This window comes from Peromyscus californicus, unplaced genomic scaffold (genome assembly GCF_007827085.1).
Source record: "Peromyscus californicus insignis strain IS unplaced genomic scaffold, ASM782708v3 Scaffold_22__1_contigs__length_63687245, whole genome shotgun sequence".
Lineage (NCBI taxonomy): Eukaryota > Metazoa > Chordata > Mammalia > Rodentia > Cricetidae > Peromyscus > Peromyscus californicus.
This window is the reverse complement of record NW_026294525.1, coordinates 54,775,095-54,800,987: the sequence shown is the minus strand read 5'-3', so window position 1 is coordinate 54,800,987 and position 25,893 is coordinate 54,775,095. Positions and strand designations below refer to the sequence as shown.

The window sequence follows — 25,893 nt, the reverse complement described above, 5'->3', positions numbered from 1 at the left end:
CCTCTGTCCATGTCTGTGTGTCTGTCCTTCATTGTCATCCAGTCAGGCCAGTCCCTGAGCCTTGCAGGTCCTGGCATCAAAGTAATTGGAAAATTTGCAAGCTGAGATAAAAACTGTTCTGATAGAGCCTGCAGAAAAAAGCTAATGGTTTCTTTTAATTATTTATTTTTGTGTGTACATGTACATACCTGGTGCCTGCAGAGAGGTCAGAAGAGGATGTCAGGTCCCCTGGGACTGGAATTACAGTTGTGAGCTGCCCATGTGCTTGCTGGGGATTGAACCCAGGTCCTCTGGGAAAGCAGTCAGTGCTTTTAACGTCAAGCCATCTTTCCAGTCAGTTACCCAAAGCTGATATTGTTAACACAGCCATCAAGGCCCTTCCTACATCTAGTTTCTTCTACCCTACGCCTAGGCCAGAGCACATTGGCCGTCCACTGTCCGCCATGCCTGCGTTTCCCCTCCAGTGGGCTCGTCACAGTAAGCAGTTACATCTCTGCCGCCATTTGTGTCCCCTGTGAAGTCCAGTGTGCTCTTGCTTGTTACCCTTTGCCGTCAGGGATTCACGCACACCATGACTGGTTGTAGTTGGCATCCGTGTCTATGGAGTAAGCCAATCTTGAATGTGGTGGTGCATGCCCTTAATCCTAATACTTGGGAGGCAGAGGCAAGTCTGATCTACAGTGGGTTCCCAAACCAAGCAGCTACATAGTGAGACCCTGTCTCAGTTTTTCTAAAGTGGAGGAAATTATGTCTCTATTGAACATGTGAAGGCTTTCCCATATTTCATCAGACCCCCGACACAGTGGAATGGCTTTTTACACAGCATTTGCTTTGTGCTAGGCATTCTAAGTCATATAATGCTGCGTAAAGTATGTGGCAGATTACAGAGTTTTGGTGGGTTTTTTTCCTGTTTTATGTAGGAACATTTTGAACATTTTCTGGGGTTCTAGAACAAAATTTTGCCAGATAATAAGGAGAAAATGTCATGGACAAGTTTATTAGTAATATGAAATATTTCTATATTCAAATGGTAGCTGAGGTGATATAAAGAATCACTTTGGAGAGTGTGGTAAGTGCGCCCTCTGCTGGTGGCACTGCGGTACAGCGTGGCCTCCGGTCAGAACGTGCATCTCCAGACACCCACTCTCCCTCCTTCCCTTTCTTTCTCTCTTTCCTTTTTCCCTCACCCCCACTCCCTTTCCTCCTACCCTCATCTTTTTCTTTTGAGACAGGTTTTGCTAGTCACCCCAGGCTGGCCTTCAGCCTCCTGCCTCAGCTTCCTGAGTGCTTGGATTTAAGGCATACACCACCACACACAGCCTTTCTACAGTTTCTTAAAAGTCAAAACTTTTTAGTTAAAAGAAATTATTATTATTATTATTATTATTATTATTATTATTTGATTTTTCGAGACAGGGTTTCTCTGTGTAGCTTTGCGCCTTTCCTGGAACTCACTTTGGAGACCAGGCTGACCTCGAACTCACAGGGATCCGCCTGCCTCTGCCTCCCGAGTGCTGGGATTAAAGGCGTGCGCCACCACCGCCCGGCAAAATAAATTATTTTAAAATGTACTTTTATCTGTATGATCTGTTGCACGTGTGCACTGTGTTAATATTTTAAATTATTTTTATAACAATTTTTATTTATTTTGTGTGCTGAGGAGTGCAACTGCCCACATGTGGAGGTCAGAGGACAACCTGTGTGAGTCAGTTCTCTTTCCACCATGTGAGGCCCGAGCTGAGCCATCTCATGGCCTGAGATATACAGCCTAAATGGTTACCTCCAGGCACCCTACTGTGGGACAGTGTAGCAGAATTCCTCATGCTATCTAAATACCACTGACCAACTTCTGTCCATCCCCCACTCCGCAGGCACTTTTACACTTCCAGAGACCTACTGTCAATGGACTGCATTGAGATACACTTTTCTGTGTGGCATGGTTTAGGTCATATACCATACTCCCTCCAGAAAAGCTTCATGCCGGATGGTAGTGGCTCACGCTTTTAATCCCAGCAATCAGGACAATCAGGAGGCACAGGCAGAGGTCAGCCTGGTCTACAAGAGTGAGTTCCAGGATAGCTAGGGCTAAGCAGAGAAACTGTGTCTCAAAAAACCAAATGAAGAAAAAAGAAAAAAGCTTCACGGGGAATGGGTTCCACTTGGGAATAATTACTAATTGCAAACAGTGTGGGTTACTAGTGTGTGCTTCTGAGAAACGGGATCTCTAAGGATTGTGAATGTGGCTCATAGGCTATTGCTTGTTTGCTTTTGTTCTATGGTGAGGCAGGGGACTGGAGGGAGGCTCTAGGAACTTGCAATGGATAATGTATCAAGCATATATGCTCAGGTTTCAGCCTTCAGATAGGCCTGGCTTCCTTGATTTCTGTTAGCGCTTGACGCGCGAGTCCATGTAGACTGACCGTTCGCACAGTGCACCAGAAGCGCAGAGCAGCACAGACTGTGAACACAGCCTCTGCGCTCACAGGACCCAGGCTTCTGGTCTTCCCGCTAGACAACCAACATTAATTACAGGAGCGTGTTGGCCTGCCCATTTTATCAAATTCTTCTGTCACATACACATCACATCATCGTATTTGCCCTAGAGTAGCTCCCCGGAGAGGACAGACAGGGTGGCCATGCTTTTCTACATCAGCTGAGAGGTGCCACAGTCTGGTCGCACATTTCTAATAAAAGTTCAGACTGTGCAGAGCACTTACTTTTTGGTCATGTCTGGAGAACTTCATTCAGACACCAGTTACTCATTTCTAGGAATCAACACACACAGATTCTGATAGTTCCCTCTGTCCGCCCTCCCACTCCACATGCTGGCTACTTCACCCAGAGGTGAGAAGCCCCTCCACCCTCCTGTGAAACTGGCCCCGTGTGACACAGCTGCTCTCGTGCCCTCCTGCCTTCCCTCACAGGCCTGCTGGGGACTGAGGCAGAAGGTCCTGACCTGTGAAAAGGAAGCAAAGGGCGTTTTCTCTTGCTGTGGGGCTGCCCTCTTTCTTTTGTTCTTAGAGCCACTGGAGTTCCAGTGCACAGTGAGGATTTGGAAGAGACATCCGTATTCAGGATAGCAAAGCACACAGGCCCAGTGAGCTTGTAGCCAACAGCTCAGCAACGAACGGCGAGGCAAACTGTGATGAGGAAACACATGGGATGCAGCAACTTACCGTTGCCACATTCAGTAGTTCTCTTTCATCTAATTTTCCCATAATGAAATAAAAGTGAAAAAAAAAGCAAGGCCAGAAGAGGGCCTGGGGTGCAGGTGGTTGTGAGCCTTGACGTGGTGCTGAGACTCGAACTTGAGTCCTCTTAAAGAGCAGCCCGCGATCTTAGCCACTGAACCATCTTTCCAGCCCCAATCTTGAAAACTCTCAATGCTTGTTTTCTAGTGATTCCATTGTATTTATTTTTCTTTGTACTCCCATTTCAAATAAACGCTTGTGCTGCTCTTCCAAGCTTCTGCTAGGTGGTTTCATGTACACTGCGCCGTTCAATTTTCCCTAGCATCCGGATCCATCCTACCGACCCATCTTCCTGTGCACTTAACCTTCTTGTTTCTAGCCTGTTAACCTCATCTGCTGAATGATCTTCAGACATTGTAAGTTTGGTATCATTTCTCTTGTGTTTATTCCTCAGTGTAATTCTTATTTATTTTAATGTATCCTATTCCTATTTATGTGTATGTAGGGGTGGTGCCTGCAGAGGCCAGAAAAGGCTATCGAATCCCTTGGAGCTAGAGTACAGATGGTTGTGAGTCACCTGACCTGGGTGCTGGAAACCAGAGTCCTCTGGAAAAGCAGCAAGTGCTCCTGACCGCTGGGCCATCTTTCCAGTTCTTCTAAGACTTTTTGTTTGCTGTTTGTTTGTTTGTTTGTTTGTTTGAGACAGGGTTTCTCTGTGTAACAGTCCTGGCTGTCTTGGAGCTCGCTTTGTAGACCAGGCTGGTCTTAAACTCACAGAGACTCACCTGCCTCTGCCTCCCAAATGCTGGGATTAAAGGCACATGCCACCACCACCTGGCTTAGTTCTTCTAAGTCTTAAGATTTAGTCACTGGCTTAAAAAAAACCATCTATACGGGATGAGGGAGATAGCTCAGAGGTGACCTGAGTGATGGGGAGAACAAACTCCTGTGCCTCCCATGTGTGTATCCTGGCACCCCCTCCCTGTATAATAAATGCAGTCATTTTAAAAAAGAATCGCTATGAAGATTTTGGGAGCTTTCTTCCCTAGAAGCCTCCTTCTCTGTGGTTTGTCTTTCAAATGTGCTCTTGTGGCAGGCAGCCCTGAATTCCTTATTCCTCTACTTCCTCTTCGGTCCGCTATTCCCAAAGCACCTGGAGAATAGGAAGTGCTCTGAGGGAGCTAACAAAGGGGGCGCTGGATCAGGAGATGTCCTCACGCCCCTGGTCACACCAGCTGCCTCCAGTGCAGGCACCCAGTGAGCCAGCCGCCAGGTACACAGTTGATTTTCTCACTCACTACCTAGATGTGAACTGCTCAACTGTGGTTTTGGTCTTTTTTACAATATTTCTTGTCTGGTATTCCCCTTCCTCCAAATGTACCTGACAGTGCTCAACTTCAAACGAAATGTACATTCATCAAAAGTGGTATTTCTGAACAATTTGTTTAAATTTTATGTGTATGGGTGTTTTGCCTGGTTGTGTGCCTGGTACCTGTAGAGGCCAAAAGAGATTAGGATGCACTGGAGCTGGAAATGGCTTAGTGGTTAAGAGCACTGGCTGCTCCTGTGGAAGACCTAGGTGTGGTTCCCAGCACCCATGTGGTGGCTCACAGCCCATCTAGAACTCCAGTTCCAGGGCATCCAGTGCCCTCTTATGTCTCCCGAGGGTGCCAGGCACAAACAAGGTAAGCATACATACTATAAGCAAAACACTCATACACATAAATAAAAACAGCATTTTTTAAAAGTATATATAAAATGGTTGTGAGACATCATGTGAATTCTGGGAATCAAACCCAGGTCCTCTGGAGAGTAGTCAGTGTTCTTCACTGTTGAGCCGTCCACCTCTCCAGTCCCTTGAACAAATTTTATCTGAACAACAAAACAAGGTATGACAAATGTTGAAGAAAAACTCCAAACTACATCTAATGCCAAGTAAATGTCAAATGTCAAGCTCCAAACTTTGTCTAATGTACGTATGTAGAACCCCAGAGGTGAGTATACGTGTACATCTGTAGATATGTAAAACCCCATGTGTGTGTATACATGCACATCTGTAGATATGTAGACCCTCATGTGTGTATACATGCACATCTGTAGATAAGTAGACCCTCATGTGTGTATACATGCACATCTGTAGATATGTAGACCCTCATGTGTGTGTACATGCACATCTGTAGATATGTAAAACCCCATGTGTGTGTATACATGCACATCTGTAGATATGTAGACCCTCATGTGTGTGTATACATGCACATCTGTAGATATGTAGACCCTCGTGTGTGTATACATGCACATCTGTAGATATGTAGACCCCCCATGTGTGTATACATGCACATCTGTAGATATGTAGACCCTCATGTGTGTATACATGCACATCTGTAGATATGTAGACCCTCGTGTGTGTATACATGCACACCTAACATAAGAAAATTAACAAAACTGTTAATTGGTTATTCTAGATCATAGAAGTTTTTCACATTTTAAAACCAATAAAAGTACTAATAGTTATTTGCATGTAATGGTATTATATATTTTATTTCATATTTTTCTTTTTTAATAATTATTTTTACGTAAGGTTGTTGTTGTTTTTTTTTTTCCTTCAGTATGTGTATGTGTACCTTGTTTGTACCTAGCACTCACAGAGGACCGAGGAGGGCACTTGATCCCCTGGAACTGGAGTTAACAGATGGTTGTAAGCCACCATGTAGGTGCTGGAAACTAAACTCAGGTCAGTGCTCTTAACTACTGAGCTGTCTTTCCATCACCTATATTCTTTTTCAAAAAACATTTTTCAGATTTTCTAAAATACAATACTACATTTTTAAACAAAAACCTTTGTACAACAGAAAGTTCTTCATGGCCTAAGAAGTGTTATTCTGTCCACTGATCATGAGCACAGGAGTGGCTTCAACTATGGAGCTTTAATAGTTACTTCCAATGGGTAAGGTTCAATTAATCAACAAAACAGAAAACCATGGGCGGAGGGCAGGTTCACTGGTCCTGAATGAGCCTGAGTACTGCTCCTGCAGAGAACCTGAGCTGTTGCCAGCATCCACGTCAGGAGGCTCACAACCCCTGTAACTCCAGCTCCAAGGGATCCAACGCCTCTGATCTCCATGCATACCCACAAACACATAATTTAAAAGATGTCTTTATAAATATAAATAATGCAGGGGTCATAGAACAACAATAAATCATAATAAAAGTCAACCATCCAGGAATCGAGTGGAAAATGAGTTTAATTGTGAGACTGGGCAGTGTACAGAACAGTTTCACCCATTGATTTTGACAGTGCATCACCACTGCACACATCTGGTCAATTGACACTAACACTGGAAATGTCTGGTTCTAGTTTCTTCCTTCCAAATCCTTCATAATTAGGAAAAACCTGTTAAGAAAATTTTAAAATGATTTTTCCAAAAGGTTTTTATAAGCTTCATGACATTCTTTCTGACCACACAAAGGATGTGTCTTAATTAACAAGTTTGTACAATCTCACTTGGCTTGATGATAATACTGGACAATCCTGATGAAGACAAGCTCCAAAAGAAAAACCTTCCATGTTACCACCACTAGCAGACCACGCTGAAACCTTTAACTCATTCCCACCTTGGCGTAAATACCTCCTAAAGGGCCTCTATCCATTTACTTAATTTCCCAATCATAGAAATCAACACAGAGTATCTTCAAACCCATCATAAATGCCAACATTGTATCTTTTATTTTCTATCATGTAATTTTAAACCTCAAGACATCGACAGCTAACAGAGTAAGACATTCAGCATGAAAAGACAGTACTATGCTCAAGTCTGCAGATGAGTTCATCGAGGTGAAGGAATGCAGTGTACCACTCTAATATCAACTCCTCTTTTGTTCTTTGTAACGACAGCTCAAGTGTATTTCTAAAATGTTTCACTTGTAAACAACAAGAATCAAAATGGACTATGAGGCAATCAACTACAAATAATTTTAAAATACTAGATAAAACACTGTATTAAAGACATATAGAAATCAGGGTTCACTTTGGTCTTTATATGGCTAGAGTTGTTAACACCACAAAACCACACACACACTAATTAAAGCCAGCTTGGTGGTAGGTGCCTGTGGCTGATAAACACTGACTGACGAGGTAGTCCACACCATCCTTTTCAAGCTGGGAACTGACAAGGGGTAAGCCACAGGCATATTAAATATTGGAATACTTTCTTACAGTACAGTACATTGCTCCAAGCATAAAGATCCACAATGAGCCATAGGTCACCCTATCACGCTAATGAACAACTAGGTCACAACTCACACAGGCACATCTTGAAGAGGCTGTTGACAGTATGTAAGACAGAACTGGATGCTTTCAACAAGTTGTTCTTTTTCTAAAACAAATAAATCTCATTAAGACATCTAGAAAAGTAAAGTCGGCACAGCTGCACTTGCACATAGTTTCCTGGATCTTATACCAAAGGTGAAATTACATATATATTTTAAGATAAACATTTCTTAGAGAGAACAGATAAATTAATTTAAATTAACTTTAAGACCTAATGAGATCCCCACATCCTGGCTAATTCATCTTACAGTGAATGTTACACAGTCTATTAACACTTGGGGGCTTCTATTCACACACTACATACAGCCAGCGGCAACTCAGGCCTGCACTGGTGCAGAATCAATCTGAGCCGGAGTACAAAAATAATTGGCAATAAAAACATCCTATATTTGGGAGGTGGACTGATGCTAATAATGTGATGTCTTTATCTTTTCCTTTAGATTGCACACTAAAATTTCCACGTTATAAGCAGATAAAAATCTTCCCAAATCTTTCATTTGTAAAAATACATCCAAAGAATAGAAATGCAAGTATAAAAATGTCTCCACTATGACCTGCTGTGTAGAGAATGAGTAGTTCACAGGCTAAAAGGCTGGTAGTGCACCATTTTTAGAAATTACATTTGTGTTGACATGACAGGGGGTCAAAAGGTGGCTCAATTCATAGACCATCGCTGCACTGTTAGGAACCCCTGAAAAAATGGTGCTCCCCAGACCCTTCCCTCCTGGCTGGCAGTGGCCCTGCCCTCTTCGTTCCCTCCACGGCAGCTGGTGCTGGTTGGTTATGTGCCTGGGGCTTGGAGGCTGCAGTGTGCTTCGCCACCAAGACAGCAAAGATACAAGTGGAGGGGGTAGGAGTCTTTATTCACTTGTCAGCAAATTACAAACACCACGTTTGCTTCTGTTAGCCCTCCTGCCCCCACCTCTGGGCAACAGAGCTATTGTCAAGATTATTTCTGTGTGGTTTTGCTTAGGATAAAGAGTGCCTATACTTCCTTAAACTCAATACATGATAACTTTAAGGAAATGCTTGGAGACTTTGCTATCTAACATGAGAAGTCCTATTATTCAAAGGCATTTTCCAGAAACATGCAGTTGTAAATGCCTATCTATGCTACAGATTAAAAGTGTCTGTACCAGAGAATTACCAGCAGCCTACAAGGCTGCAACAGCATCAAGGTGTGCTATGTAGGAGCTAGGAGGTAGCCATGTGCTGTAAACGGAATGTTTCACTCATGTGAATGAGCAAAGTGCTCATATCAGTGGATTCACATCTGCAAGGAGTGGAAGAGTTTTGCTTTACAAGGTTTTTCACATGAAATAAAAACAGGAGGACCAACATCTGATATTCAGAATTATGATCAATGTCAAACTCAGAGGTAGTTACCAACAAGTACATGTACGTACATAAAGACCTAATTTATTTGGCTTGTTTTGAGTAAGCAGGACTATAGACTAGTCTGTAAAAAAACAATAAAAACATTATATTGTAGGTTCCCTGAGCAAAATTCTTTGTCCTGAGCATGTAATAATGACAATATATTCATATAAAAAATAAACCCCAACTTTTAATCATAAGATAGGTTTGGTATGTGCTCTTAGTAATTCCGTCTGGTCAGATGCCGAAAAATGTCAACTGCACCCATAAGGTCCATAGTCAAGTGTTTCAGAATTTTCTATTTTCATTTTTAAAAATGATCTCAGCTCTGAATTTTTATATGTAAACAGAATGTCCAATTTTCAAGTCCATAGTTTCCTATTTCTATAGTCAAGGAACTTTGGTTTGAACTTTCAAAGTGACCTATCATATTTTGCTTGTACAACTGTTACTTTGTTCATTATATTTGGGTGACACTTTGATTTGTCTACATAATTTAAATAAGCTTGAAATCCTCACGTAAGGCAAGGCAGTACTTCTCTATGGCTACATCACATTCAATATCGTCAACAGTAAGCTCTGCATTACAGCACAATGATACATCAATAAAACACTATGGAAATTCTCATAAATACTGTCAAAAGAGTCAAGCTAACCTGGAAAAGACTGGCATACAGGAGGAAGGAATTCCTCAGTAGAATGCATCTCATTTGAGTCATGATGCTTTCTTGTTTGATTATCTGAGCTTATACCAACAGGCCCATATAAAACTATATTTATTGCCAAAATTATTCACTGCAATTCCTTGGTACCTTCTTGGAGATGTTTCAAAAGTTTGCTCTTCACATTTAGAACCAGGCTAACTCTATTTTTTTTTTAACATGATGGAAAACAGACCTATATTACGATCAGTCCCTAGCCAATCTGTTAGCAAACTGAGACTTCATCTGAGAAGATTACTAGTAGCCCTGAATGCTCATCCTGAATCCCTAACTTAGGTTACTTCATCTTCTACATTCAAGGTAACTGCCATCAGTGTTATAACATAAAGTATTCCTAGCCACATGGCAGGGAGGGATTTGGTAACTGCTCCCAGCTCATCATGCTAGCTGCCTGCCACCAAACACTGTTCTTTTAGTATCAATCCTGGGCTGTATCTGTTGGGCAATTGTGAGCATCTACTTACTTTTCACTCTAAGCCCCACTATTTTATTCATTTTTATGGTGCTATTGTTTGTTTTAGAAACATGTCTGAGGACTCTATGGGGGGAATAAAAACAGTCACCAAACTATACCCAAATATTTAGTTTTCCTCGAAGGCTTCAGTAGCAAGTAAGGAGACCTTCCCGTTCTAAGTGATGGTTCAGAAGCTGCTTAGTCAAAGAAGGCTTCTGTTGCCATGGTCCCTTAAACACCTCAGAAACATGTAAAAGAGCTGGTACCAAAACACCACTGAAAAGGATCATACCATGATATTTATACATTACCTTCCCCTTCATTTTTCTTAATAGGCATGTAAGTTACAATCAAAACAAAAAGCAGTGAAATATCAGCCCAGAAACTTCACATTCATTGTCTTTTCTGGAGTTGTTACGTAGCTAAAAATTAAAAGCTTACGGCAGTCAGAGGCATTAAAGTTAGGTTACCACCTTCGAACAGGAGAAGGCAGAAAATAACAATAGCAAAACACTCCATCAGCACCAGGACACAATGATGAATCCAGACTCTGGAGGCATCGAGTATCCCCAAAACCTTTAGTACCATTTGACTGGCAGTCTGGGATCTGAAACATGCTTTGGTTCACATGAAAGGTAACCATCAGGAGGTTATTTTTAGGTAATATAAAAGAAGTAGTATTTAGGAAAAATTCCAAGGGTTAATTCTGAAACCACCTCAAATGTTTCACATGGACTTTCAATGCTTGGAGATGCTCAATTATCTGAGGGAGAGTATGTGCTTATATCTCCATACATACATGTATAAAGACAGGCACATACATACATGTCTGTATGTGTATATGTATATATGTATATGCCTGCGTTCCTATGTGAAATCCTCACACACACGTACAGCCTCAAGTCTCCCCTCTCACTTGTGCACATACTATATGTAGTATCTCAGTTCTATAAAACATGACACCCTGCTTCAATGTCATTTGCTTAAGAGTGATTTGTCTGATTAAAAAATCCACAGTTCCTCAACAGTAGTTAAAATGGCGGTCAGCTGCTCTCTGGAATACTATTCCGTGTGCTTGCGTGAGGTAGACTTCCCAACCGGGTGAAGAAAACGCTGACAAGTATTAAGTTTTTTTCCGTTTTTGAATCGAAGGCCCCTTTTTGTTTTGCTCTTCTGGTGCCACAAAGGCCTTCGCAGAAGACGCTTCTTGGGGTGACCAGCCTGACAGCTCTGCCGTCTCTGACCTGGCCTCCTGAGCAAAGGGTGGTGTGCAGCCACGCCCTCCTCCCCCTTCCCTCGGTGAAGCAGAGGTGCACGGCTGGCACTCTGCCTCCTGTCTCCCCTGGGAACCGGGGGGCAGCTGGGCGACGATTCTGTGTGGGCAGTTGGCCACCATGTGCATGATGCTCTGACAGTAATGGCACTTCTTTGGCTGCGGAGGTAGACTACATTCTTTAGCATGATGGTCAAGGCCACCACAGTTGTAGCATCTGCAAAGAAATAGGAGAGAAACATCTTAAAAGTAGGTAGAGTGTATAACTAATGAAAAAAACCAGTGATTATTAAAACAATTTACAGAGATATCAATTTTAATTACAGAAGTTCAAAAGCTGTCAATGAGATCAGTTTATTTTAATGTGACTTCTTTATATGTACTATTTACACTGTTTATACTGATTGCTTCGAGGATTACCATCACCAAAATGCTCCAGCCACTTTATAAATTAGTTGTGTGAAACACAATAACCAGCAAAAAAAAAAAAAAAAAAAAAAAAGACACCCAAACACGGTATTTCCATAAAGAAATGAGTCACTCAAATGTCATGGGCTATCGTGAGAGAACAGTTTAACCCACTAGATGGCAGTCAACAATAAACCAAAACTCCACCAGCTGGCTTCAAAATTGAGTACAAAATATAGCTGTTCGTCATGGTAGGACTAAACTTGCTCAACATTTAGGAAAATTGTAGCCTGAATTGAGTTTTAGGACTTAAAGACTTCAGTGTTTATTAGTTTATCGACAGAAGCTAATAGAACTGAGATACATTTTTGCCGTTATATAAAATTTTGCAGGAAATTTGATACCTACGCTGTCTAATAAAATAAAAACAAATACAAAACTGGTATCTAATGAATCACTCAGTGTGAGGCAAGACAGTGAGAGTCCAAACCACAGCAATGCTGCAAAGAAGTCTCCGAGGATGGAGACCAAATCAGTTTGCTCTGATGCTGTTGGCGACTGGAAAAGTTGCCTTTTTCTCCTATAGAAAGTAGCTTTCCCTATGAGTAAACGTTCCTAACTTGAAGTAAGCATAAACCTCGTTCTTACTTGTTATTTGTATGTGAAAAATAAAAAGGAATTATCAAAAAATGGAGGCACTAAGGAAGCACTCGTATTTTAAAGTTTTGATCTAAGTCTTAAAGATAGAATTTGCTCATTGACTTGTTTCCAAATCAACTGTTTTGAGAAGTTTTTATATTAAATTACTTTCCAAGTACACTTATAATTCCATAATTCTCATTATAAAGCATATTATAAATCAGTGTTTTTTAAAAAATGAGAGCAAAATATGTGACAGACGTAAAAAGTAATTTAAGACCATATGACAACAAAAAATATAACTAATTATTTGTATGTTTGAGAACACCAAGCTTAGTAACTTATTTTACATTTCAAAGACAAATTAATTATTAGTAGCATAACAAGCACTGCATGTAGACACTAAGTATTTTATTTTCTAGAATCAGCTATAAATTAGCAGAAGGTTAACCATCCTCTGCTTCTCCATTTGTCAATTAGTGTTTGTTTGTTTGTTTAATGTATATGTATGCTATATAAGTATGTATGACTTTATGCCAGAAAAGGGCATCAGATCTCACTATAGATGGTTGTGAGCCACCATGTGGGTGCTGGGAATTGAACTTACGACCTCTGGAAGAGCAGCCAGTGCTCTTAACTGCTGAGCCAACTCTTCAACTACCTGTCAATATTATCTTACAGAACAGATAGGATGGGATTCTATTCTTTGTAGTAATCAATAGGCATTTATTTATCTTAATAAACTACCTCATATTTTCAAAAGTAAAGAGAAAAGTCAAGAAATAAAGTGTTCCAGTTACTTGCAGCTCAAAGTAATTTACACAACATAGTAAATTAGCAAGCACATTCAGATACAAGTACCCCACACATGACCTGAGAGGATAAAAGGAAATGATGAAAATTACCAGCCAAAGCCTGAAATTCAGGCCTCAAAACAGACTGGAAAATATCACCTATGAATATGACCACATCACTTACTCAACTGCTTTCCCACATACTTTTCTTCTATAATGAGTAGAAAAATTCTTAAATTAAAATTGTCTTTTGCCCACCTGTAAGATATCTTTTTTTTTTTCATTATATTCATGTCCTGAGGTCAAAGTACAGCTAGGAGTTCCTTTTCAAAGACAGAAAATAGAAGGCAGACTCCAGGAACAGAGCTGTTTCTCCTGCATGCACAGCAGCTTCAGTCATTGGATATGCACTTCCTTCTTCAATTCAGGGAGCCATTCTGCTCACTCACTGAACAAGGGCCTGGGTGTTTACAGATCTATGTTTACAGATGGAGTCTTAGATCATCATGTTTTGTGTGCCTGATTGTAAAAGATACTTTAAAGAAAGACACACAATTTTAGTTTCCCTGCATTTCAATGTGCATATTTACCTGTTGGACTTCTCAGGTATGTGTTAACATTAGACCCACTACCTTCCACACTGGATGATGAGCATGCACTGTTTGTGTGTGTAGCCTTAAAAGGGGGAAGCAGTATTTATTTCCCTCTTCTATTTAAGCAACAGCAATTGCTTTTACTAAGGACACAGATCACAGCCCATTATGAAACCCATCCATCCCAAGGGAATGACATAAAAATGTTAATGTTCAGCTGCATTTCAGCTCATAGATGATACCATAGCCACACATGTGAAACATGCTATACGTGGGTCTAGACCTCTTTGTTCACACTTTATACTTCTCCAGATCAGTTTGTTTTTGTTAATCAGAATGGATTTTATATTACGATGTGGGTATCAAAATAGTTAGTATATCACACACAGCTGCAGACCTAACACACACAGGACATAAAGTGTCATGATCAAGGACTACACAAAGAAAACTAGTCACACTGCTGCAGATTCCAACAGCCTGGTCTGAAAATTAAAACGATCTGTCTGTCTAGCATGCAGGAGACCTTGGAACAGATCCTCAGCAGTGTTTAAAAAAATAAACCAAATAAATCATCTCTGTTCAGTATGCTATAAAATGCTGAGCCAATGGCACCAAGTAGACTTTCTTATACACTAAAAACAAAGGTTAACAAAAAACGTCCAATTTAACTTTAGAACATTAAGTCCTTTGTGGAATCATTTGATAGATACTTTAACTCCAATGAGGCAGCACACATTCTATAAGTATTACTTACTATAATTTAGAAGATTTTAAAGATAGAAGATTAATAACAGTCAATATTTTTAAGACTACCAAATTAAGATTAAAATTTCTAATTGAGAATTCCATTAGGAGATGGAACAGAAGCCCTAAGATGGCTTAAACAAACAAAAATTTCACAGATCTCTTAAGCCTTTCAAAATATTTATTCCACTGCATTATGAAATAAGCAATTGTATATGTACATATATGTGTTGAAAGCATATCCAAACTTCTGTTATTTCTGTTTTTAAAAAATGAAAACTTTGATTTGGGAATCAGAATTTAGATGTAACTATTACTCTTAAGAAATTTATTTTAATCAAATAAATGAATAAGTAAATTGTATTTTTTTCTTTTAGAAAAGATTAATTTACCGGGCTGGAGAGAGAGGTCAGTGGTTAAGAGCATGTACTGCTCTTACAGAGGATACAAGTTCAGGTCCCCATGTTTGGGGGCTCACAACCTCTGTGACTCTAGCTCCAGAAGGATGGGACACTTGTGGCCTCTACTGGCAGCTGAACTCACTTGCATAGACACATACATACATACATACATACGTAAGTACACATATACATACATACATACATACCTAAAAATAAAATCTTCAAAAAGACTTGTATTTATGTGTATTTATGTGTGCCTGTATTAGTTTATGTGCACCATGTGTGTGTGCAGGTGCCCACAAAGGCCAAAGATGTTAGATCCACTGGAACCAGAGTTGCAGGCAGTCCTGAGCCACTTAATGTGAGTGCTGAGAACAAAACCCAGGTCCTCTAAAAGGTCAGCAAGTGATCTTAACTGCTAAGCCATCTCCAGCCCAATAAATTGTACTTCCAAGTATCAGGCATAATGATTAGAGCTGAGCTAAACTGGGAGTATTACATTAAAATGCTCTTTTGTAAACAACACTTCAATAACTATAAAGTCTTTGTTAGTTGTATGTTTTCCCTTGGCTCCAAAAGTGATTTTTTAAAAAATCAGGGAGTAGTTATACTATAGACACCCAGGTGACTGTCTAAGAATATTATGGAGAAACCATGTTGGAATGGCTCCCAGTGTTTGGAAATGATAAGGATTTACAAAGAAATTCAAATCCCTGTCTGAGCTGTTATCAGGGAGCACGGGCAGAGTGCAGCAGAAGAGGAAGGGCAAAGTCTGGAGAAAAAGAGGGATAGGAAAGGCATAATAAACTCCGAAAATGGAAGGTGAGAAGAAGCAATACAATCTCTAAACGAGAGGCCATGGGGACTTAAAGTCAGACTGGAAAGCACTGCAGAAAGCCCTCTAAAGGGCTTTACATTGTGCGATTTTGATTCCAGTTAATATAATAAGATCCAGAAACAGGGCAGAGGGTGAGCACACACAAGGTCCTGAATTCAATTCTCAACAAGCATGCACACGCACACACACACTCACACACACACACACACACACACACACACAGAGACAGAGACACAGAGAGAGATGGAGAGAGAGAGAGATGGAGAGAGAGAGATATGATACTAATATTTCAAAGATCAATAGTTTTCTGTCTAATACGTTGGAACATGATTCTGAATTCCATTATCAGTTAATCAAGCCAGCATGGTAGTGGTGAGGAATGGACGGGTTGAAGCATTTGTCAGAGAAGCCAAGAGAGCTGAGAAGTAAAAGCCTGGGGGGGAGCTTTTGTTGGGAGCACTTTCAGAAGCCCACCGTGTACCAACACCCTCTGGCTCCTAAGTTGCTGTCCAGGGGTTCACTTGTTCTCTACAGGATCTGTCTCCAAATGTTCAAAAAGAGTCATGAAATTTTAGTAAACTACACAACCAGAGAGGCCCTTTATCAGTACACTTATTTTCTAACTTCTCTCAAACAACCCGTAATAAAATTGCTTTTACATTTCATTAGTTTTTATATTCAAATTTCTTTTTAATTTTTCATTTTATGTATATGAGTGTTTTGCCTGCATACATGCCTATATCACATGTATGCTTGGTGTCCAAAGAGGCCAGAATAGAACATCAGATCCCCTGAAACTAGAGTTACAGATAGTTGACAGCCTCCATGTGGCTGCTAGAATCAGACCCAGGTCCTCTCAAAGACCAGCAAGCACTCAACGTGAGCCATCTCTCCAGTCCATATCCAAATTTCTAACACTGCATGCTAATTAAATAAAACATTCTGACAAAGTTCATTTTTAATTTCCAAAAATATCAGTGGTGGTAAAGCTTCCTAGAGAACAAATGCACATTTAATACCAGAAAAAATTTCATTAGTATCTTAGAAATACTGTTATCAGTATCCACCTCCTCTATTACTTATTTAATGTGTGTGTGTGTGTGTGTGTGTGTGTGTGTGTGTGTGTGTGTGTGTGTGTGTTTATATGTGCACAAATAACTGCAGAGGCAAGAAGAGCCTTTGGAGTCCGTGATGTTGATAAATGAACTTGAATTCTCCGCAAGAGTAACTGGTGCTCTAATCAGCTCAGTCATCTCTCCAGCCCTTCATCTATTATTTTAACACACACACACACACACACACACACACACACACACACACACACACACACACACGAACGCACACACGCACAAAGCCGGGTAGTGGTGGTGCACACCTTTAATCCCAGCACTTGGGAGACAGAGGTAGGCAGATCTCTATGAGTTCAAGGCCAGCCTGGTCTACAAAGCTAGTTCCAGGACAGCCAGATGGCTATACAGAGGAACTCTGTCTCAAAAAACCAAAAACATAAAAAAAAGAAGAAAAGTAAAAGAAAGACATAATTTGAGGCTGGTGTGTAGATGACTTGGCAGAGTGTTTGCCTCGTATGCACAAAGTCCTGGGTTCAGTCTCTAGCACCGAATAAAACCAACAAATTGAGTGTAGTGGTGACCACCTACAGTCCCAATACTCAGGAAGTAGAAGCAGGAGGATCAAGAATTCAAGGTCATCCTTGGCTATATAATCAATAGCCTGAGCCACAAAAGTCTCTGTCTACTGTCCTCCATACCCATGAAAAAGAAATCTACATAGAGCAGGGCTAACCACACTATTAACAGAATTAAAATGATCATAATAGATATATTAATGGTTATATTCTATATTGAGAACTTACTATGTTTCTGATATGGTACTAGAATTTTTTAAAATATTGTTTAATAAAACCTGATTTCCATAAATATTTATATTGCATTGAGAAAAATTAAGACTTATGAGTTTGCCTACAAGGAAATTTTAATTGAAAATAACAAATTTTACTTCACTTTTATTATATAAAAATGTTGATTCAAACCATATTGATTACTTATATTGAATTTGAAATACCAAATTGCACACATCACATCACACCACACATACACACACACACACACTATTTGAAGCTGACCTTCCCTGAGATATGGGCTTCTCACTATGCTACACACACAGACTCACAGACACACACCATTTGAAGCAGACCTTCCCGGGGATATGGGCTTCTCTCTATGCTTTTTTCTACAAAATGAAAGGCTAGGTTTCAGTCTAGCCCAGACTTTTCCCTAACAAGGGCAGGTTTTATTTCATATTTTAATATTCATATTTTGACAAATTTTGCCATTTGCAAGAGAGCTTTTCCATTCACTTTAATCACATATTTAAGACTGTACATCAAGTAGCAAGGCGTGATGGCTCACTCCTTTAATCCCAGCACTCCTGAGGCTGAGGCAGGTTGATCTCTGTGAGTTCGAGGCCAGCCTGGTCTACAGAGTGAGTTCCAGGACAGCCAGGGCTGTTACAGAGAAACCCTGTCTTGTGGCTAGTGGTTGGAGACTGTCAGTCAGTCAGAAGTCTAGGTGGATGGGCTATAACTGGGGCTGTTAGACTGACTCAGCAGTTCCGGTCAGAAGCAAGAAGTCAGACGTCATGGTGTGATGTCTGAAGGAGCTGCAACTAGACTCTGATGGCTAATGGGAATATAAATTGCTAGGACTGTTACACAGAGAAACCTTGTCTCAAAAAACAAAAACAAACAAATTGCATGCGAACCAATAAAATATACTCACCTTTATGGTTCAAAGACACTATATATGATTACATAATTTTATACATCTTTAAACGCACAGCAAAGCTGATGAAGGGTAAATGATTAGCAAATAGCAAGGCAGCGCTTCATTCCTCCATAAGACATTTTAGTTCCTTTTCAAAATAACCAAAGAATCAATATGCTATTTGTATAATGAAAAAAGCAATTATAATTATAGAGATTTATTTCTAATCTATAATACAGTAATGCTGTCATGCCACTGGGAATGATAGTGACAGTCAAATTATAGGCTATAGATAAACTTTCACTATTACTTCCAGTGTATGACAGTCTACTGTAGAAGAGTAGTCCTAAAATCTTGGAAGCACTTTTTAAAATATTAACTTCTGGGTACAGACAGATCAAGTCAGAATCTTTGCCCATCCAGGCATCAGTGCTCTGTGTCTCAAAGCTTTCCAGCAGTTACCTGAGTCCTAAGTCTCTACACCGGCAGTCTTAACAAGGGACACTGTTAATGAATGTCCAAGACACTGTTTCAACAGGTCACTGAGGCCTCATGAAGGAAAGGAGAGATGGGAGAAAAAGGAAAGGAAGAAAGGCAGGAATGAGAGAAGTACTTGTAACTTGTTTCTTTCATGGAACATGAAAATGACTCCGTTTCTTGTTGTGGTAGCTGAAAAGCTTTCGATTTCTCACCATCACAGATCTTGGCTTACTGGGGAAGGAAAATACTATATAAAACTCCTGAGTTTAACTTTAGAACTGGCTTTTCTGTTCTGAGGCCATTATGCCATTACAAGTACATGAATCAGTAACAGGTTCAAAGTGTGGGTACTTGTGTCATCAAAATGGAGAGAGCTTAACCTTCCTTAGTCAACCGCTGCTTCCCTGAACCTCACCTTCACTACAATGAGCATCTTCTGACCTTAGTAAGATTTCCCATAGCAACTCTTCACCTGCTATCCTCAGTTGCCTAAATACAATCTCGAAATGCATATACATTTGTTAGGTATATGTACTGGTCACTTTTTGTTGCTGTGATAAAACACCTTGACCAAAGTGATTTGTGGGAGGAAGAATTTACTTTGCTTTATGGTTCCAGAGGGAGAGTGTACAATGTTGAGGGAAACATGGCAGTAGGAGGCTCAATTAGGAAACGGAAGATCGCATTTCTCTCTATAGTATGTTAGCAGAGAGAATGAACTGGATGTGGGATAAGGCTATGAACTCTCAAAGTACACTCCCCACCTGCCCATAACATACCTCCTCTAGTAAGGTTGCAGCTCCTAAAGGTTCCATAAGCTCCACCAATAGTGCTAACACATTGAGGGTCAAGTGTCAAATTCCTGAGCTTATGGAGGTCATTGATCATTCATATCACTACAGTTTATAAATAGTATTGCAAATTTGGTTGGTTTTTAATAGAAAATTTATTTTCCATATTATTTAAAAAATGATCTTCCTCTAATATTTAAGCTGCATGTTTTCTAAAAAAAAGATTATCCTTAGGTAACAAAAACCTATTCTTAATTTCTCTTCTTAGGCCACTCGATTAGATTCTCGGCATTTTCAAAATACAAGTGAACCTCCAACAATATAACTGCCAATCAGCTCTTTTTAGTGCACAATAAAACACAGGTGTTTGGATGGATCTGTCTCCTAGTTCTGGATGGCAGGGACACAAAATGGAACTTGAAAATAAAACTTCTGGAAGAATAAATTAATTTGCTATTTTCTAATCTCCATTTCAGACTATTTAAACTAAGGTGGGGTTTGTAAGAAGTTCAAAGGGGAGTTTCTTACCTGTCAACTACTAAACTCTTTTATTAGTCGGTTATATGATGAGGAATTATCTCTACCTCTTACTGGTTAGTGGGTTCAACTATTTATAATACTCATTCAATCACTTCCTAAAAGAAAGAGTACTTAAAAATATACACTGTGTGCAAAACTTTACACTAGACTCCAATGACAGGCAGGTATGGTGATAATTAGCTGGATAATAAAATTCACATGTTTATGTTGTCACCTTATTTAATGTCTTCTATCTTTTGAACCGCCTCAGGTTTATTAGTGTTTTGGTTCTGATTAATGATGTGGTCTGGCTTGTAACAGCAACTAAAAATGTACCAAAGTACCTTGGAAGCCAGCTAAAACACACCCACAGCTCTTCTCAAAAGCCTTTCATCATCTTATAAAGACAACAGGATGAAGGAAAAAGAGGGACAGACAAGACAAATGGCAGTCAGGTCACTGCAAAGAAGAGATGGGAAATGTAGCAGGAGGTTTAAAAGAGAAGAGAAGGGGAGAGCCACCAGGGGGCGCGGGGTGCAGTGCTCAAGGGAGCCTTTTTGTGTCAGCATAATTCACGCAGGGAGTGTTATAAACCAGGTACTTTGGGGTTTATCTCATTAAATTGAAAAGCACTTGGTAGATTCTACAGCAACTGCTGTTCATTTGTTCAGAGTTATCTATTTTATATCATACTGGAAGAGGAAAACAATGAATTCTAGGTCACAAGTTACATCTTTATGTGAAATAAATGTTATCTTTCTTGGGTGAAAAACAGTATCTCAGACAACTACTCTGTTCCTGCTAATGGAAAAGGCTGGTATGTTTGGGTTTTTTTTACCCCTAAAGGAAAGATGTACTCAAACACAGATAACTTAACGCGTTCCACTTTCTTGGAAGTAAAAGCAGCTTGTTATGAAATAGGGCCAAGTCCCACCCACAGTGGCCCTGCTGCCAGTCCCAGACAATGAAGAAATGCAGAGGGAGTGTCCAGGTCACAAGTGGCTTCCGCTCACGCCCTCGCAGACGCCTTTCTGCAGCAGCAGTGGCACCACTACTCAAATGACAACCCCGCCCGCATTCTGGCGGGAGGCTTTTAGTTTGCCTTTTATTATTTGGTCACATGTATCTCTAGAAACAAAGTTTCTTATGTACGGGAAGAACATAGGCTTAACTTACCTCAAAATGGTTAGAATAGGAGGTAGATGCTTGGATAGATGAATATGAGAGTAATGTATAACTACTGATAATGTTTGCTCACTTATTTGTTTCGGTAGCTTGGCTGGAAATGTAAAATCTAGAAGTGCTTCTCATGGGACCATCCAAGTCTCCAGGGTCAGAGATGTGGTATGGCTCTGCTGAAAGGACACAGTTCCCCCAAAACTGTGCCAACTTTTATAATTGTTTCTCTTGCTTGTAAGTTTTGGTGTGACTACACTAAAATTTTCTCCAATGAGCAGTGAAATTTATTTTAATAGTAAGTACTGGCCTGGATGCCAATCACGAGAGCACATACATAGGATTGAGGAGGCAGAGGCAGGAGGATATATTCCATGAGTTCTAGGCCACTCTGGTCCAAATAGTGAGTTTTAGGCAAGCCAGGGCTACACAGTGAGAACCTGTTTCACAAAAGTTTACAAAATAAATAAATAAAAACAGTAGACTGGAGCACAAGAAATATTAAAAGTAGGAGTTTCATCATTACTTGATAAAGGAATAATTTATAATCTACCAAGTAGATGTAGACATTAAACAATGTATGGAAGAACTTAAATAACACAATAAAAATACCCTAAAACCATTAGGTATATAAAACAAGAATTTCAGAAGTGACCAGGTCACACACATGTACATGCCTCTTTGTTAAAACAGAAGCAGACAGCATGAAATTTCAGAGGAAAGAACACTATACAGAGGTCACAAGTCAAGTTTGGCGGTATGACTTCATTAACTATGCAGCTTGTCTGCAAGTCAATGGCCGAGCAGGCAAATGAAAAGCTGTCCTTCTGGGACCAGCCAATAGTGTATGCTGTGTTATGCAGAACTTTGGCATCACAATGATAGAGCTACTTTTTTTATACAAATAACAATGTTGATAGGAACTGAGTTTTTAAGAAAATAATATTAATGCTTCCTCCCTTATTGTTAAATTTTATTACTGAATTTGTAAGGACATTTATAAGTTCATTTTAACGTTTTTTTACATAAGCAAAATTCATATATAATAGAGGGTTAGCATTCTTAGGAGTATATTGTATGCTGTGATTTATCTAAAAATGTGCCCTTGGGAACAACTTATGTGTGAGACTAAAGAAACTTCTGCCAAACCATATCCTGTCTTAATAACTATGTTGGAATCAGAAGAGTTAAAAATTTGGGCTAGAGAGATGGCTCAAAGGTTAAGAATGCTTCCTGCTCTTCCAGAGTTCCTTAGTTTGGTTCCAAGCACCCCAAATCTGGCAGCTCTCAACTGCCTTTAACTCCAGCTTTAGAGGATCCAATATCTTTTGACCTCTGCTGGCATCTGCACTCACAGGGGCACCCCTCCATATACACATAAATAAAAAACAAACAAAAACAAACTCTTTGGAAAAAAGAAAAGACAAAAATTAAGACTGTTTGTGCTTAAATCACTAAGGATAGGCTTCTACTGATGAGTGAGTTTCATCTTCCACTCCAGTCCAGTTACTGCCTAAGAAAATGGCATGGAAGAGATGAGAAGAAAATAACCGGTCCTAGTTCTCTGGTCAAATTGGTTCTCTGTGACTGACTGATATTATCCCTTGCCAAGAATCAGCATTCTACAATTGCTCACCATGCAGGCAGGTGGAAATCAAGCAAGTTCACTTGCTGTAATGTTCAGATAACCTCTGGAAAATGGGATATTTTCTCCTATGTAGGTCTCATCTTGAAAATTAAGAGCTGAAGATGAAGTCATGAACCTTTCCTTGCCCACAGGACTTCTCTTTCTTGATTTTGCAGGGATGCTTTATACCAGGAAGGTATACATGGGACTAAGCTTGATAAAGCTAAACATCACTGCAATCTTTTCTTTGACTATTACTCACTTAAAGAAGTGGGTCTCAGGGCTTGAATACTGGCTCAGCAGGTAAGGACACTTGTTAGTCCAGTGGAAGACCTGGGTTCCATTCCCAGCACCTACACCAGGTGGCTCATAACACTTGTAACTCCAGTTCCACTGCTCTACCACCCTTTTCTGGCCTCTGCAGGCACTAGCATATGACGCACATACACACATGCAAGCACACACAAATAAACCTTTAAAGAACCATGTCTCACTATTTGATCCTGTGAAGAAATGGTCACGGATATAAGGAAAAATGGCTTTTTAATGAGGACAGTTCCCCAGAGATCAGAATGAGTTGAGTTTTGTTGTTGTTTTTGTTATTCTTAGTTTGTCTTTTTGTGTTTTGTTTTTAAGACAGAGTTTTTTTGTTTTGCTGTGCATTCCTGGCTGTCCTGGAACTTGCTTTGTAGACCAGGCTGACCTCGAACTCATAGAGATCTGCCTGCCCCTGCTGCCTCCGCCTCTTGAGCACTGGAATTAAAGGCATATGCCACCACACCCAGTTAGAATGAGGTTTTTGCTGCAATCATCTTATGGATTTTGCTGAAGGAAGAAACAAAGTCACTATATACATTTTGTTAATCTTGTAGTTGTAATAAAAGAAAGTAAACTTCTTAACATAATAAAAGTGATATTTATTTCATCTAACAAATAAAAATATGATAGCTATAATAGTTACAATACCTAGATTACAGAAGCAATATGGTTGTTCAAAAAGAGGTCATAGATAAAGAAAATGTATTATGTATACATGATGGCATTTTTTCAAACATGAAAATGGATGTAACTAAAAATAACCATAATCATATTAAGTGAGTTAAAACAGCCCCAGAAAAACTAATATTTTATGTTTTCTCTCATTAGTGGTTTTTGCATTTTACACGGATACAGAAAACCATGTATGTACATATGACAACAGAAGCAGAAGTGAGCGTGTTTAGGGATTAGTGGAGGGAGGAGGAAAAGTGGTAGGAGGATAATATGGGGACATCTGAACACTGTACAATGGACGCCTTCGTGGAAGTGGCCTCATGTAACACAGTATCACGTACTATTTACATACACAGTGAAATTTTTAAAAAACTGTGATAGCTAGAGTGTGATGATTGAAAAATAAATGCCCCCATGGTTTGAGCATTTGGACACTTGGTCTCTGGTTGGTGGTGCTATTTGGGGAAGTTTAGGGGGTTCAGCCTGGCTGGAGGATGCATGTCAACTGGGGGCAGGCTCTGAGGGTAAAATGTCTCTCCACTTTGTGCTTGTGGCCCAAAATGTGAGCCTCAGTTTCCCACCCCACCAGCGAGTCTGCCACCTGCTGTCCTGCCATCTCCACCGTCATGGACTCTAACCCTCTGGAACTCTAAGCCCACATCAACGCTTCCTTCTAGAAATCGTCTTGGTCATGGTGTCTTACCACATGTATTCAGGTGACTACAGAGGTTGAGACAGGAGGATGGATGGTGATTAAAACAAGATAAGGCACAAGTAACTTTACATACGAGCACAGTAAGAAACCAACCAACCAACCAACCTCAAATGGTAACGTGTCAATCCTTTACCACAATGAATGTGAACTTCTCTTCACACAGTTAAGTTTTATAATCTGAATGAATGTCATGTACAAGGGAAAAGCTGTGCTTCACTTGAAAGCTGGTCTAGTCTAGGTCTAAAGCACATACCTCTAGATTACCTGGTTCTGATTCCATAAAGTCTATCTTCTATCTCTTTATATGACTTGATAACTACCACAACATTGAACTGCTTCTCTATGCAGAGGCAAATTCTACCTTGGCAAGTGGGAGTTCAGTTGATTCCCCTTTCTTCCTGCTAGTGTTACATATTCACGTCAGTACTCCTAGTCCCCAATTGCAGCTTGTTTGGATTCTCCTTTGAACCAGTTATAACAACTGCCCAGGTCTCAATTAATTGGGTTAAATAAAATAATTAATTCTTACTCCTTTGGTATCTGTATAATTCATGCTACTACTGTTTTTAAATTATCTCTTACTATACAATAATCATGCACCATGGGAGCTACTAGAGAGAACAAACTCCCATACGTTGACTTCTAACCTCCACATGTGTATGCTGTAAATAAATGAATAAATAAATATATTTCTTTTAAAACGTGGAGGAGAAAAGAAAGACATGAATGTGTGTAAATTACAGTTTTATGGGCAAGGATTATATTTCCTCCTTTTTTGTCTTAACTTCTAGAATGCTTTATTATACTGGTTTTCTTTTCATCTCACTGATATTTTATTTTCCCAGATAGAAAACTTAAGTTTATCTATCGTCTCCCTTTTGAAAATTTACTACATCTCCTTCATACTACCTCTTGTAGAATCTTCAGGTCGACCACTGACAATTTCTTCACTTTCCCTCCACTTTTGATATAGTGCGTTTATTCAAGATCATCTGACCACCTCACTTTCAAATCTCTTTTTTCTAAACATTTCCTTTATGTACACGTG

General features: G+C 39.8%; 1 protein-coding gene across 7 annotated transcripts in view; it reads right to left on the bottom strand.

Annotated features, from left to right (window-relative positions):
- Window positions 1-6,415: 6,415 nt before the first annotated feature.
- The window catches only part of Lin28b (lin-28 homolog B), a 110,259-nt gene continuing 90,781 nt past the window's right edge, over window positions 6,416-25,893 (bottom strand). For all 7 annotated transcript variants that reach the window (XM_052751394.1, XM_052751393.1, XM_052751398.1 and 4 more), the window contains one exon: window positions 6,416-11,561. In XM_052751394.1, coding sequence (XP_052607354.1) covers window positions 11,195-11,561 — 367 coding nt within the window. In that variant the 3' untranslated portion in view covers window positions 6,416-11,194. The remainder of the gene's footprint in view (window positions 11,562-25,893) is intronic.